General features: G+C 38.9%; 1 protein-coding gene across 1 annotated transcript in view; it reads right to left on the bottom strand.

Moving 5' to 3' along the window:
• Positions 1-17,284, bottom strand: part of ncanb (neurocan b) — a 259,178-nt gene that overhangs the window by 177,582 nt on the left and 64,312 nt on the right. The window contains exon 2 of the mRNA XM_038290276.1: positions 5,801-5,883. Within this exon, the coding sequence (XP_038146204.1) occupies positions 5,801-5,873 (73 nt within the window). The 5' untranslated portion in view covers positions 5,874-5,883. The remainder of the gene's footprint in view (positions 1-5,800; positions 5,884-17,284) is intronic.

Below are 17,284 nucleotides of genomic sequence, written 5' to 3'. Positions count from 1 at the left end.
CTTGTGAAGTTGGACCAGCTAGAAGAGCGAGGTGCGCGAGAACGCTGGGACCATTTTTCCACCTCGATCCCCGCTCTTTTTCGTCCTCATGTCCCTCTGTTGTTGCACAAACTTGCCCCCACTTCTTCACCGCCTAGACGCACAGCTAGTTCGTGATTCTTGCTACACTTGTGATTAAACTCTTGCGTTGTAGTGTGGAATAACATAGTGCAGACCACGCTTCAATATTGGGCAAAAATCAAAAATATCGGCTGTGGGGAGTATACCCAGGCCTTTAGTTCCCTCAGATCCCCTCTGACCCCAACTGCATCCTCCTGTCCCCTCCTCCACCTCTGTCTTAGTGACAGATATTAACCGTCTCACAGCAGCTCTCCTGCTCCCCAAGCTGATTCAAACCAGGCTTTGCCAGGCGGCTCCTCAAGCTTCTAGCATGACTAATTTTGCACATTCTGCTGTGTTATAGTACATTTATCTTGTGTGACAAGCTGGTAACATTTTAAAATCTATAAGCATGGTACACAAGCAGTGGAATAGTGATGCAGAGAGTGCCAGCACACAATTATCAACACAAACACACACAAACGTTCAAAAAGCTTACCCCCCTAATCTGCCCCCTGCACTCACATCCCACCCTTTTTCCAATTCTGCACTGTCAAGCAAGGTGTCTGAGGGTGAGCTTAAGTGCCAGCCCTCCCAATGGTCCTCTACCTCTCTGACCTTTTTATTTTAGCTCAAAAAATAAAGGTGCAAAATCCATGACGGTAGGAGGGAATAAAGGGGAAATCAGGAGGTCCTAATTTAGTGAATTTTGTACACTGTAAAAATCATCTAGAAATAAGTAAAAGTACAACTCTTAAATTAAATGTATTTACCATTAATATGAGTAAGTAAATAAGATGATTTGCTAATGAAATTGGTATTTTTTTCCACTAAAATAAGATAATTAGATAATATGCACTTGAAATAAGACAAAGAAATATTTTTTTCTTATTTTAAATGTAAATTGTCTTGTTCCATTGGCAAAGTGTCTCACTTACCTCCTTAATGAAAAATCTAAATAAATTATTTATTTAGATTTCCATTTTTTGCAGAGTAGCAAGTGAATTTTGATTTGTCTTACACACATACAGTACACAGACACAAAAAGCTCATTGGATTTTAATTGTCTCTGTAAACATGAGCACTGATTTACATGTATTTATTGATGAACTTCTGATGAAACTCAATCAAAAGTAGAAAAACTACAATAGACTTTAGACTTTTGACTTTAGACTTAAGACAGGGCTGCTTAGTGGCACAGTGGGTAGCATAGCAAGAAGGTTTTGATCGAGTCTTTCTGCATGGAGTTTGCATGTTTTCCCTGAGCATTTCTCAGGGAAAACATGGGTACTCCGGCTTCCTCCCACAGTCCAAAAACTTGACTGTTAGGTTAATTGGCTTCTCTAGATTCTACTTAGGTGTGTGTGTGAATGGTTGTTTGGACTATTTCTCTGTGTTGCCCTGCGATGGACTGGCGACCTGTCCAGGGTGTACCCCGCCTAGCGTGTCAGATAATGGATGGATGGACTTTAGACAGATTTTTTTTTTTTTCATTTTGTTTACACAAGTGTAAAACAAAAAGAAATGTCTTTTGGAAACAGCTCACTGGACAGTATCATCTTTTTAAAAGTGCAGCCTTGAAAAATAGTAAAAATGACTGTAAATTTAGAGTTCTAACATTTTTTTGTTTGTTTGTTTTAGAGAGAGAAGCAGATGGTCAGAAAAGATGCCAATGTGGTACATTTACACAGACACATATAGCTACACACAGATATCCATCAGCAGTATGTAGGCAGGGTACGGAAAGGCCAAAGAATGACTGACGGATGTGCATACTTTCTCCAACCTCCATTCCCCGCAGAGGCCCCTGGAGCAGATAGACAAAACTGCCGAACAGACAGATCGGGAGGCAGCTGGGGCAAATAGATCCACGGTACAGATTGACAAATGACTCAGAGTTTCACACGATTCTTTGTACCAATGCCCCGGCCCTTGTTTCTCTGCCACACTGTCCTCCGCTCATCGCCATCAGCGGATTAAAAAGGTCACTCAGACAGACAGGCAAACAGGCAAAATGTCAAGACTCTCACCAAAGTTTCGAAGCCTTGATGACGCATAATTACATGATTAACATCCTAAGTTACAGTTTCACCAGCAGAATCAGAGGAAAGTTTAATCAGATTTCCCCCATTTGAATTGGATATAAATATACCTGAGGTTTAATCAAACCAAAAACACTCTTCTGGTTTTTAAACATGGCTTAAAAGATAAATTTAAACTCTGTAGATCCAATTCCATTTCATCTTCACATATCATCTTTTTTGCCTCTTCTTAGATACTTAGAGGGGTGATTAAAATTGGAATTTAGTTGGGCAGTCTATAAGGAAAACATCAGCATATCTAAGGAGGTCTAATGCATCACGTTTAGGTGGGTTTAATCCAGCAAATCGTAGTAAAATTTGTGATACCAAATACATTGCTACCTTGGAAGTAAATCACCCTTGTTTTGTTTTTTACTCTCAGTTGTTTTGCATTTGTCAAAATGATCTTTAATTGTGCTGTTAAATCAAGAGGCAATTATGTAATTTAGTAAAAAAAAAAAAAAAAATCATTTCACTCTAAAAGCATTTTTCTCCATTAGGTTTGTACAGTGAAGGAGGTTAAATAAGAAACCATCAGCAAATTCTGAAGCTGTGAACCTTATTGATGGTTATCTCAAAAATTAGCAGGAAATGAAAGCTCTTCAATTATAAAAGGAATAATATTAGGGGAAAACTCTAGGGATGGCATCAACCAGTGATGCCATCATTTTTACTGAAGCTGATTTCCCCCATGGCACAAGCAGCAGGTTATACGGTTGTGCTTGAAAGTTTACACTGCCTTCCATCAAAGACAGAAAAAAATCAGCTGCAAGTGAAGTAAATTGAAATTAACAAAAGTAATAAAAAAAAGAATTAATGATATTGATATGTTATATATATAATATTATTATAATATATAGATTCAGTGTGTGTGAGCTGTGATTGACACTCCATCAGACGCTCCTCTGGCTGTGATTGGTTGTTTTGACTCGTCCCGAATTATTCTTTCCAGATTGAAATACAGGCAGTAGGCGGTACCAATTGAAGCAGTTTTTTTCACAGGTTATATATCACATGTACTGATGTCTGGGCATAAGGACAGTTTTAGCCAATATGACAAAAAAGTGATTTTTAAACACTTACAGACTTCAGCTTTAATGTACACTCAGCACCCCATCTTGATGGAAACAACAGAAATGTAGAAATTTTTTGCAAAGGCATTAAAAAAAGAAAAAATTAAATATCACATGGTCATAAGTATTCAGACCCTTTACTGTGATCCCCCTCGAGATGATTCTGTTTCTTCAATGGAGTCCAGATGTGTTTAATTAAATTGATTGAACTTGATTAGGAAAAACACACACCTGTCTATATAAGACCTTACAGCTCACAGTGCACGTAAGAGCAAAGAAGAATTATGAGGTCAAAGGAACTACCCAAGGAGCTCAGAGACAGGCACAGATCTGGTCAAGGTTACAAAAAATTTGCTGCAGCCCTCAAGGTTCCTAAGAGCACAGTTGCCTCCATAGTCCTTAAATGGAAAAAGTTTGGGATGATGAGAACTCTTCCTTAGTCCAGCCAAACTGAGTAATCATAGGAGAAGAGCCTCGGAGAGAGAGGTAAAGAAGAACCCAAACATCACTGTGACTGAGCTCCAGAGATGCAGTAGGGAGATGGCAGAAAGTTCCAAAAGGTCAATTATCACTGCAGCCCTCCACCAGTCTTGGCTTTATGGCATAGTGGCCTGGTGTAAGCCTCTCCTCAGTGCAAGACATGTGAAAGCCTGCATAGAGTTTGCCAAAACACACATGAAGGACTCCCAGACTGTGAAAAAGCAGATTCTCTGGTCTGATGAGACCAAGATTGATCTTTTGGCGTTAAATCTAAGCGGTATGTGTGTAAAAAAACAGGCACTGCTCATCACCACCCAAATACAATCCCAAAAGTGAAACATGGTGGTGGCAGAATCATGCTATGGGGGTGTTTTTCAACTGCAGGACGACTGGTTGCAATTGAAGGAAAGATGAATGCAGCCAAGTACAGAGATATCCTGGAGGAAAACCTTTTCCAGAGAGCTTAGGACCTCACACTGGGCTGAAGGTTCACCTTCCAACAAGACAATGACCCTAAGCACACAGCTAAGATAACAAAGGAATGGATTGGGAACCACTCTATAACCATTCCTGACTGGTCCAGCCAGAGCCCTGAACTGAGCATCTCTTGAGAGACCTGAAAATGGCCGTCCACCAACGCTCACCATCCAACCTGACAGACCTGGAGAGGATCTACAAGGAAGAGGATCCCAAATCCAGGTGGGAAAAAATTGTTGCGTCATTCCCAAGAAGACTAATGGCTGTACTAACTCAAAAGGGTGCTTCTACTCAAAACTGAGCAAAGGGTCTGAATACCTATGACCATGTGATATTTCATCTTTTCTTTTTCAGTTTTTCTGAACTTAATTTTTTCTAGCAACACTTTGAGGCAATAATCACTGAACTCAGCTGTTTTCTGTAACATTCGGGAAATGTTCAGTGAGATTTCTACATTGACAGGTTTGTTGGTTAACAGTTCAACAGCAAGGTACTTTAATTTGCCTGGGACAGTGGTTTTTCTATTTTTGATTATTTTAGATTCATTTTTGTATTGTGAATTAATCATTTTATTTATTGTGACTGTATGGAAACTTTCAAGTACATCTGTGTTATTAGATGTGCTTTGGATCCAGAAATATAAGTAAGACTGAGATTTAGAAATCGTCTGAAAATAACCACGGATTATCCATAACTGATTGTAATTGCTTTTCTTTTAATTCAAACCATAAAAATTTAAGTGGAAATAGGGACATTTAATAGGCCAAGTATAAAGCAATATGCTCTATATTGTAGTGAAAGAATGCTTAGGTTTTCAGGGGTCATTCATGTTTTACATTAATATATTTTTAACTAACATTACAAATAATTGTTCTACTTGTTAAGACAATAATAGTGTGATATATTATTGAGATAAAAACAACCTTGCCTAAAAACCAAAAACATCACAAAATATAATATATTATTTGTGTTTCTACATATCTGGAAATCCTACTGCGCATCTTTTTTTAATCCATGCATCATTTTTTTTTTATCTTTGAGCTTTTACTCTAAGCTTATTTTGGCAATAAGGTCCTCAAATGATGACTGCATCGCTGCTTTGGGTTGTATGCTGCTACAATCTATTTTTAACACTAATTATTTACACATAGGAGCAGCAGGCTAAGCTCTCTGAAGCAAAACTAAGACTCCAAATCTCTTACAAGTTGGGGATGCGTTGCAGTTATAAGGCGGGAGAAAAACTTTGACCTTGACAAAAAAGGGTTTAAACAGTTTACCACTTTGGTTGCCATAGGAAATGTTGATTCACACAGATTTGTCAATATTTGAATAGTTTTCTTTTATTACTCAGAAGAACACCATTCAAGGCTCGGTCCCTCTACTGAATCTCCAGGCAAATAGAGAATCCAGGAAGAACAGCAGTGACATTTTGGACACCTCGCCGTTCAGCTTTTCACCCTTAACATGAACACAATTTGCTCAAAGATTTGGTACATGTGTTCAAATTTGGACAGCTCAGTTATTGGCAAGATACAAAACACAAACCTGAAAATGTAAACGCCATTTCAAACCTAGGAAATAAGCACTCACCTGAACCTGCCACTTGGAGAATTATCAGGGCCAGCAAGAACTTCAGTCCATTCAAAGACAATCCACCAAGCATCTTGCTACACCTGAAGACAAACACAAAGGCAGGAGAATTTTAAATACACAAAAGAGACTTTATATATTTCCTTTTATTTTATTTTAGAATAGAACTGTGATAGGTCAGTGTGAACTAAAGTTAGTTATTTCATAATGGCTACGTGACAAAGCCATTGAAATTACTCTTATGATTTGGGCCTTGAAGAATTTGTGGGAAATCTGCTGCGTTTTTCCTTCAGATAACAATTTAATCTGTAGCTACAAGTAAATGGCCCATTCAACCATGCCGTAAATGTCTTTATTTGTATACAAGCTGATGAAATGAATCAGATAATAATTTTTTAAATTAAAAAAATAATTGTACAGCTTGATTTTCTTGGATTTAATATGCTGATCTAACTGTAAATCTTAAAATGAATTGAATAAACTGGAAGCATTTTTATATTAAAGGAACAGACCAGTTATAAACAAAAATAGCTCTTAACATTGTTTTAAAAAGGGACAATTATCTCTTTAACAGATTGTCAGTAAAACAATCATGCAAAGTCCAAAATCTTTCTTCTGGGTTTTTGAATTTTCCTTGGTTGGGTATGCGTTATGTGTCGGGACAATTAAATATTAATGAGTGTTGTTACAAACCCTAAAGTGGTGTAAAACACCAACAACCAAGGAATGAATATAGCACAATTCAAAATGATTTAAATTATGTTTATTTTAACCTGTGGGGGAGGAAGGGACAGATGGTTGTGGCAAACAAATAAAATAAACATTGAAAAAATTAAAACCACTTAAAGCTAAAGGGCCAGATCAAACAAATTAAAAGACCTTCCTAGCCTATCAAAAAGGTGGCAGACTATAGGCAGGAATGTACAGTGTCTCTAATACTGTACCTAGCCCACATACCGCCCACCACATGCCCGAAGCCCTAAGTAATACCAGAGGGTTATAGTCGGTAAACACCTAAACTGTTGAACAATGGACCTTTTGACTGCCTCAGGGATCGCCTCTTCATCGGTCCTGGGCCCTGTAGGGTATCTGGGGCTGCCCACACCTGCTGTTAATCATGTTTTCCTTCCCAAGGAGCTTTACAAATCCTTTATGAATGATCATGACCATGCATAGAAACCACAGGAGTTTGGTTCCAGGTGTTAACGGATACACAGCAATACTAAATACTAAGCTGCAGATACAGATATACAGTATACCACCCTGAATAATATTGTAGAATCACTGTAGCTTCTGATTCGGACACACATAAAGGATAACTGCTGCTCTTGATGCTTTTTTTTTTTACTTTACTTTGATTGTCTGTTGTCTTCTTTTTGCTGGTATGTGACTTATTTTTCAGTATTATTCATCCTGCTAGTTCTTTTCGGAGACTTAGCAATCACCCAGATAGATCACCATGTGCTTCAAGTGATTAGTTGACATGCTCATGTTCTTTTTATTTCTTCTCTACAATTATGGCCATAATTTCAGCCAAGTAACTAAGAGTTCTAATACCGTAATAAGAATTTTGCGTTTCAGTGAATTATGTGAGTCAAAATACATTGGTTTGTATGTTTAGGTTTACAGTAAACCTCAGCATTAGGACTGCCACTGTCCTCAATGTAAACAGCAGAATTAGATCAACATTAGATCAATCATCACCAAGGCCTGTCAAGTACAGATTTGTGGTTCTCAATTTCAGTTGATACTAACAAAAGCTAAGAAAAAAAAAAAAAATTTGTGAAGGGGACACAATAAAAGAAATTTAAAAAAAAAATTGTTGTTTGCAGTACATTTCTATTTAGACTATCTCAGTAAAATTTGTTACTGCAAGTAAATCTTTAAATCGCCTTTATTGTTTATTTCACTCCTACAACACGGACAAAAACACTGTTCTGCCCCCATTTGTGCAAGTATATACCTCTAAAACATCTTGTCTCATAAACAGTGGAAGGTAGCATGTGCATAAATGATTCAATCTCATATAAATAAGATAAAACTCATAAAAAACTGTGAAAACATGAAAACTTTACCACTACTGATGCAAGTTAGGGGGTATGGTCTCGCTCTGACTTTCTAACTCTTAATTCTGACTTTCAGGCGCATTAGTTGATTTACTCAGAAGTCGGAAATTCAAATGTTTGAGTACAAATGGAATGCATCATCTGGTTGCAGACTCTGGTCAAGGACAAGGAACCGTATTGTTTTGCCTTGTTCTAAACACTTCCAGTGTAGCTGTGTCTGTATGTTGTAGGTTTATCATCGTTATGGTTACCATTCTCAAGTCTTCGTTCTTTAGCTTTCTCCAAGAGGTTTTCATCCAGGTTCCCCAGAATTCAACTCCAGCTGCCTAACCAACTGTGTCCAACTTTCCTGAATGGCTGCAAAAAAGAATATCTACAGCACAATACTGCCACCACAATGTTTCACTGGGGAGATTTCAGATGGCAAATGGTTGTATTAGAAATCACTTAGGACTAGCAGAGTAGCGGGTGCTGAATACAAATGCATGGAATAATCTTTAGAGTTTTATTTGTTAAACCTTTAACAGCTGTGTCCTCACTCCACTCTTGTAAGCTAAGTCTTGGGCTATCATGTTAAATCCCAACAAAACATACTAAGGTTAGATGGTGTTACATCACAAAGATTTTTCAAGGTGCCCAAAGATGCACTTTGTAAATAAACCAAGAGTGGGGAAAAATATTAAGCCAACAGTTTGCATATATATATATATATATATATATATATATATATATATATATATATATATATATATATATATATATATATATATATATAGAAACTAGGGATGTTTTATCTAACAAATATGCTGCCTTCTATTTCACTTTGATTTCTCAATGAAAATACCTAGCATAAAAATATTCACTTTCAAGGAACTATTTCTACAGTGAGGGGTGTGGAATACTTCTCAGCTGTAATCTCTCCTCAACCTCTCACTTTGGTGTAAGTTGTCTGAGAGCATAAAGATATCGGCAAGCAAACAAGAGGTGGAGACTGAAACAAACAAGACTGAAGTAATTACCACGTCTGCTTGTGTTTATATATCAGTTTTGTTTTGTTTCTGTGTGACTATCACTTAATGTGTGTCGCAACATGCAGCTGACTGAGAGAAAATCAGTTAAGTCAGCCTCCGCCATGGGCTCTGAGTGTAAATGATGAATTTGACAACTCAGGAGACAGGATGGGCCAACGGCGGCCTGAGAGCAGGAGAGGCTCTGCAACGGTGAGAGGAGGAGGTTTGCCAGCTGGTGGTGGAGACATGGTGAATGTTATATCCAATGGCGTAACGACACAACAATAGGCCCGTAAACAACATTATCTGTGTTGGCCCCATATGAAGTACAACACCTCGTCCCACCACCCCCCTCCCCCACAAACCCCCACACCACCCCCCCCTTCACCCGATGCCGCTGCTGCCGTAGACAACCGATCGGAAATGTGCCACATACATGAACACTTTATCATTTCATCATTCTTTACCTTCACTACATGGATATACTTATATACTTTAGTATATTACGCTGTAAAATTTGTCTTATTGGGCTACCTTGAGCTTCACAGCCCCCCTCCTCACTCACGCTCTCTCTATTCACCTCCTGGTCGCAATCTTTACTCACTGTAGCAGCAACGTCCACTTCACCCTCTTCAGTTCTTTGAAAGAACGTATTTACTTTGGGAAGTTTGTTCCGTTCTTCCAGTCTTTGCTTTTTTTTCTGGAATCCGCTTAAGTACTTCTTTTTGGTATCCATCGACACTAACACATTGTACATAACGGTTATGGTTTTAATCTACTTTCTGGATTACCCATAATTCCAAGTCGTAGTGTAAAAAGTAAAATACTCGAAAAAATTGTTCTTTTAATATCTTTATAACAGTTTGTAACATATATGAGTGTATTTTTTCTGTGCATGGTTATATGTCTTTGTGTTGCCCTGCAATTGACTGATCACCCATACAGGATGGGTGGATTGATGGATGTTGAGTTTATTATATTCAATTCTTTTTTATTTGTATACCGTCAATTCACAACACATGTCATGTCAAGGAATTTTACAGAGACAATTCAACCAGATCACACAGTCAGATTTTCCATCAGAGGAAAACCAATGACAGAAGCAGAGGTGTGAAAAAGAAGCATAGATACAAAAGGCAACTTTCAATCAGCTCCACAGGCGGCCCCGTCCAGGAAACACACAGCAAGGCAGACGAGCTCCGAGCCAGCTTCCATGACAGAGAATGAAAGATCACATCCATCCAGTTGCAGTCAGAGAAACAGGACTACACTGAAAAAAAGGCCAAGCTCCAATATCTATAAGCAAAGGTGTTCATGGCTAGAGCACTGCTAATTGTCCCTGTAACTATCAAACCCAGCAAGGCAAGCTTGCTGCTTTGAATAAATAACTTTGTAGCCATTCCTCACCCTGGGCACAAATCTCCTTTAACAAGAAGTAAGATCTAAAACGGAGGCAGCACCAAATGATTGATTGGAGCATGCCGGAAGAGCTGTGAAAGATGGTAAAAAAAATATATATATTATTTTCTGACTTCCCTTTGCAGATTCCTCTGTTAGGTGCAAAGGTACATTTGAGTCAACTTATCAGGGCTACATTTAAAAAAATAAATAAAATAAACATTATGTTAGGTTTAATAGGAGAGTCGAACGCTACCAACCATAATTATTCAGTTTATTTTGTAGGTACAGCCCATGCCTCTTCAAATATTTTATGCCAAGGCTGAACTTAGTCATGCGATAATTTATTCAACTTATCAACACTTAAGAGGCAATGCACATTTGAGAATACCATGTTGCCATGTCATCAACAGTTGTTAACAAACCCTGCTGTATGACATGCAGTCTGTTCCAACAGACAAGTAAAACAAGACGAGTCATAATGGTATGCTCCCTTGGAGGAGTAATACCATTATGTAAATGTAAATGGGCTAAAATATAGACATCTATGACGGTTGTAGACAGATCAAAGGACACATACAAACATAAACAACCAAGCTATCTTGTTTTTGATCCTTTTCAGAATTGTTTTTTGGACCAAACCTTGAATAGTTTGTTGTAGCCATTCATCAGTCCTCATGTTGCCTACAATGCATTTTTTCTATATTTGGGTAAAATTGGTTGCTAATCAATTGCACACTTCTCTTCAGCTTGTCCCGAATAAACCACTTTTATGATGTTTTTTTAACGTGCTGCTTTTCATTTTTTCTTTTTTTGCCCCTCAGATTTTCCTTAGAGCCTTTTCATACAATTGTTCATCATCAAAAAGGCTCATTAATCACTCAAGCTGCTGTCAGCCACTTTATCACTGCACAATGGTGGTGTTCAAATGCAACTACACACATGCAAGTACACACACAAGTCTACACAGCAGTGCTGCTATCACAGGGAGACTTAGACCAATCGGTGCCTATGAAGTCCTTTTAAGTGAAAAATTAGGCTATCCTTCAGGTGACAAAGGCCTTTTTCTTCAACAGGGATTCTGCTAAAGGTTTAGTATGCAACCTGTCAGACTGAGTCACATAGAAATGGTTTGAAGTGCTGCACATTTTCCTCCTAAAAGAAGACTGTTTGTGAGGGAAATGTCTCATTGCCTGTTTCTTTGCTTGTCACTCTCTTATGCTGCCTGTGAACAATAAGGAAATCTATATAAGAAAGCAGAACGTTGTCATGGATGGATGGATGGATGGATGGATGGATGGATGGATGGATGGATGGATGGATGGATGGATGGATGGATGGATGGATGGATGGATGGATGGATGGATGGATGGATGGATGGATACTGAGGTGATGACTAAATAATCTACCCTATTACTAAAAAACACTACATGAAATTTGAAGGTGATCATGTAGAGAAAACTATTGTTGAAACTAACTGGTTTAAAGTCAGAATTTGTGAGGCAAATAGATGGAGTGGAGCCAAATGACAATAAAATATGGGAAAAAAGCATAACTTATTGTCACAATCTTGGCACTGATGACTGGCTTGATTACTAATTTCATTCACCAGCCTAGCTCCACCCAGTTTTTAATACCACTTATCTTATCCACCTGTTCGAGCCTCTATTTAACCTGCCTTCTACCATCCATCAGTGCCAGATAATTCAAGCCCTTATTGAGAGTATTCAAACATATCTGATTGGCTGATCCTGACCCGTTCTGCCTTTGGACCTCTGAGACTGCCTGTCTGTTTTGTTCCATTTGCCTGACCTGTCTTCAGGCTGCTGGATTCTGCCTGTGTATCAAACCTGGAACTGATTCCTGACACTGTCCCGGATTTCCCTTCAGTACGTCTTTGTATATATGATCTCCTGGTCCGGACCCCCGAGCATGTTCTTGACACCGGCTAGGGTTTCGAAATCTGGAATATCCTGCCTTCCTTCATCAGCATCGGTTCTGATCTCCTGCCTGTTCTCTGGCCTCAGGGACATCAGCGTTTGGGACTCCCTGTGTGGCACCAGGTATCTTGTTGCCAATTGACTCTATAGAGTTCAAAACAACTGTCCATCACTGTATTCTGCAGAATTGCAAATTGATTATCACAGACTTTCAGAGTTGCTTAACTTCATAGCAGATGCATCAGCCCAATAGAACACCAAAGTAACACTCCAGTCATATCCATCTTTAAACCCTTTTATTGTTAAGTATTTACTTAAAGACTTAAAGAGCACCTGTTTTCACTCTAAAGAGGAAATCTATGTAATAGCCACTGATGAGTGCATTAAAAAATCTATAAAACTGTTGTTACCACAGCACAACTACACACAATCCATCCAAGGCAGTGGCATTGTAAATATCCTTGCATGTTTATGCACTTCCTCTCCACCTCGGCCGTATCTAGACCCACAGCGTATAGCGCAGACCACACTTAAAATTGAGCATAAATAAAAAATGTCTGCATCAAGCTCACTGCGACACACAGGAGGATAACCAGGAAGCGAGGTAGGAGGGCAAAATAGATTTAGGGCCACCGTAGCACAGGAGTGAGAATTACGCCCAGGAGCAAATGGACAACAATGGACAGGAGGGGAAAAAAAATATGAGTCGCTTCTCTTGCGGACTTGTCGATGCATTATTTACACTCCTAGTATATATATATATACTAGGTGGGGGAGGGGGGTGGTGGGATATATATATATATATATATGTATATAGTTAAATCAGAATTGTGCTAATTTTTGCAAATTATCAATCATCTTTACAAAATTTGACCTGGAACTAACAAATAGCTTCAAACCTTTTGCAGATGAGCATTTTTTTGCACAGGCTTAGACTAATGACTCTGACATTTAAATTTTTTTTCCAAAGTCCATATTGACATACAAAGCTGTAGATTTAGCGCTGCAGTTGCAATAAAAACTTGCTCTTACTTACTTTTTTTGCTAAAGTGCTTCAGTTTCCACCTCCTTTGTTAGCCCATGAGGATGAAATACACATTTAAAATGTGATGCAGGCATTTCTGACCAAGCCAACACTGCAAGGCACCCTGATGATATAGAGTAGGGAATAAGCTTGGGGGCTGCCCAAAACTATATAGAGAGCTATTACTTACAGCTGAAAGCCACACAGGTCTCTCTTATTCACAACCAACAATGTGGCCAGGCCCCCCGTTAAGATAGCAGAATATCTGCCACTTCTTTGCCTTGAAATATATTACTTGGCTCCATGAAGGTAGCAACAGCAAGTTAATCTAAAAATATGCTTAAAGAGGAGTTAGATTAAAAATGAAAGAATATAAAATATAGGGAAAAAGAAAGGAAGACCCAGGATTGTGAAAAAGAGAGAGGGAAATGTAAAGACAAACAGAGGATCCCAGAAAAATTAGGTGACAGAAAGCTTTTCATGCCAGAAGGGGTGGGCAGTATTGCAATTTTCAAATGTCTCAGACTTCTCATCTGCTGGCCTGCAAAGCCACTTTATAGGGTAGCTAATGTTAAATTTGTTGTGAGCACATCAAGGTCCCCTTGGCCGTCTGCATTCCTTTCCCTTGAATATAAATGTAGCATGAGGCAAAGGTGTGAAAAAGAAGCAATTTCAAAATGTTATACACGAGGAGAGAAAAGGGCATTGAAGTAAATACCTTTAAGACAAGACACTCCTGGTTCATCAAAGTATGGCTGAGGACTCAGACCAAATTATAAAAACAGCTTTGTTAATTTTTTTCAGTGTAGCCTATTGGCTTTCTGGCTGAGAGTGTACAGAGTAAACACAAAGGACAGAGTCTATCTAAGAAGAGCAGACTAATTTAAATTCTGTTGAATGAAAAACAAGGCACACAAGATTATTGATACATCTTAACCTCCGGCACCCAAAAATAACTTGTCTGAGCTGAGGCGATCACTAGAACTAGAAAAAGTTCAAGTCAATCAGCTCTATGAATAGTGATTGCATCATCACAGAGTGCATAGCTGCAAAAATGGCCTTGGGTTTGTATTTCATTCCATTTCCATTTAATTTGAACCTCGTTTGGACCAGTAAACCCCTATAAACTGTTATATTAAGATCCCAAATAAGTGTGCACATGCATCAGCACATGGTGGCGGTGCAAAAAGGGGATTGATAAACACAAAAGACGAGCCAAACAGGAAAATAAATATTTGCACAGCCAATTTTGCTGCTCCATCTACCAACCCCTTACAAATATGGCAAATTAAAAGAAAAAAACAGGTTTTCTGACAATGTAAGCTTTACTGCAAAGTAAGATTGTGACAAAACACAAATAGACAATTTATACATCTGCTAAGCATATGTGCTGAACTATGTTTTAGTCAGAGGTTCAAAGGTATTAATGTTTATTACAAAAGTAGAAGCATAAAGCTAGAGCATCAACTTAAGCCTTTTACTCAAGTAAAAGTGTAAAAGTATGATATTTAAAAGTGCTTAAAGTATAAAAGAAATGCAGGAAGAAATGCTAAGGGAAGATCTTTAAACCTAATACTGGCTATTGTGCTTTTCTTGGTTTTACAACTAATGGCAAGTGTTAAATTTAATTTTGCATCATGTTTAAAACCTAATCATTTTGGTATGTGGCGAACAACAAGTTGGTGCAGCACCGAGTCCAACCACAGAGAGATTAATTGTTGGGATGAAACAAATTATTTTGAGGGTTTTTGTTTTTTTTCTTAAAGCTACAGTGTGTAATTTTCAGCGACATCTAGCGGTCAGACTGCAGCAACATGAACGTCTCCCCCCCACCGCTTCTCCCCCCCAACAGTACGGCGAGCGTTACGGGACAAAATGTCTTCCACGACGTCCGCATCACCTACCTTCTCAAGTGATGAGGTTTGTTTACATAGATAATTTTACAGATAGTATTTCATTAGTCTGTGTAGGGTATAGATTTCATGTAGACTTAAGATAATAAATATACCCGTTATTTTTTCTACGTCGTTGTGACGTTTTGGTGAGCTGCTTTGCATGGTGATATAAACAGACGAAGTAATTGTAGTCATTAGTTTAACAGCGAGATTGTGTTCGCTGGAAGAATATATATTCCCCGTTTACAGAGTCCAAGTCTTGTTTGTGGCACGGGGGTTACAAGGCAAGGAAGAGGGAAAGGAAGAGGGCAGAGAGGCCGGGGTGAGCGTGCAGCTGGGGCCAGGCGAGAGAGGGGAGCCAGCGGGGTGAGAGCAGAGGAGGAAAGGCTTGAAGATCTCCAAAGGAGCCGGAGAGAAGTAACCGAGGTATATATCCAGAAAATTATTTTACAGAAAATTACTGAATCATTACCTGTGAAACGTCAGGGACGTTGCTGAATAAGTATACTGGAGAGTAACAGCATCATCACGCAGCATGTTATTGTTTTAGACAGGTCTGAGCATCCTGTACTCCAAAAACTGCAGTGATATTAGACAATTGTGTGTATAGGATTAATTACCTGTCCAAGAGAAAACTGGCAACTTGAGCGTCACTTTGAAAACCTTTTTCCTCCATCAGTGACTTCCACCGTGTAAATGCCGTGCCAATGTTGATCCGTGTTTTTTGTCGTTTCTTGTCACTCTTGCGTTTATTCTCGTCGTGTTTCCGCTTCTTAGATGACGGGGGTTCGGTGTCCGCCGCTTTTCGTTGTGATACAGAGTAGGCATGATCCTCCATTCGTCTGATGTTTGGCCACACAGTGCCAAACAGTTTGCAAAGTCACTCACGCCTGCCGCCTTGTTTACCTTTCTTGTTACCGAGGCGCAGTATACCTGCTTCTTCTTCTTCTTTGGTTTCAGGCAGACTAAACGCTTCTCAGGCATAATACTGCCATCTACTGTTCAGTACCGTCTCAGTTCATCTCTCTCAACTTGCCGTAGTTATTTTCGAGCGTCATGGGAGATCTCGCAATCGCTAGTTTGTTGCCTCTGCGCTGCCGTAGCGCAAAGATGTCAGCCTCCATGGCTGCGAGACCCGCTCCTATGTAATTATAAATAACGAATTCTAAGGCAACGCAAATGTTATGGTTAAAAGGCTGAGCTCATAGGTGATGATAAATAACATAGTTATGTATAATATATTAAATTTCTGAATTTATATGCCTGTAATTATTACACACTGTAGCTTTAATACCGACAGGCCATAAATAAAATGAGCTTACAGTAAGTGAAACATAACTAACAAAAACTATTTTAAAACGTAAGGTGTAAACAACAGAGATAATTGCAAAGCAAAACTTAAGGAGTAGAAGTAAAAAATAATTACTAGAGTAAAGTACAGATAGTCAAATTTTCAACTTATGTACGGTAAAGAAGTAATAATAATAATGACTGAACTTTATTAAACTCACACTGAAGAAATGTATCTCTACCTTTAACCCATCCCCTTGGGGAGCAGTGAGCTGCCATTGTGCAGTGCCCGGGAAGAAGTGTGGGGTTAAGGGTCTTGCTCAGAGACCCAGAGTGATGGCTGTGGTGATCAAACCAGGTACTTGCAACCTTCTCAGGGCACAAGCGCACTGCTAGGCCAACACTTCCCAACTATTTCTACTTTATTACTTGACACTTGTGTTTTTAGTGTATTTTTTGTTTGCTTATGAATCTATAGATTTTTACATTTGGTCAACTATAGATATAAATTTTTACTTGTCTTCTTTCTTGCCCTTTTTAGTTAGGCTGAAGACTATTGTGAAGATAAGGCAATAACTGTACCCATATTAAAGCATGAACCTCTCACAAACATTGTGCATTTCAATGATCAGATATCCTGTCCTGAATTATCATTGGATCATACACTCACCGGCCACTTTATTAGGTACCCCATGCTAGTAACGGGTTGGACCCCCTTTTGCCTTCAGAACTGCCTCAATTCTTCGTGGCATAGATTCAACAAGGTGCTGGAAGCATTCCTCAGGGAGTTTGGTCCATATTGACATGATGGCATCACACAGTTGCCGCAGATTTGTCGGCAGCACATCCATGATGCGAATC

This window comes from Cyprinodon tularosa, unplaced genomic scaffold, assembly GCF_016077235.1.
Source record: "Cyprinodon tularosa strain WSP-4 unplaced genomic scaffold, ASM1607723v1 ctg278, whole genome shotgun sequence".
NCBI classification, from domain to species: Eukaryota; Metazoa; Chordata; class Actinopteri; order Cyprinodontiformes; family Cyprinodontidae; genus Cyprinodon; species Cyprinodon tularosa.
Note: the sequence above shows the minus strand (reverse complement) of the source record. Positions and strands in the feature narration are given on the sequence as shown.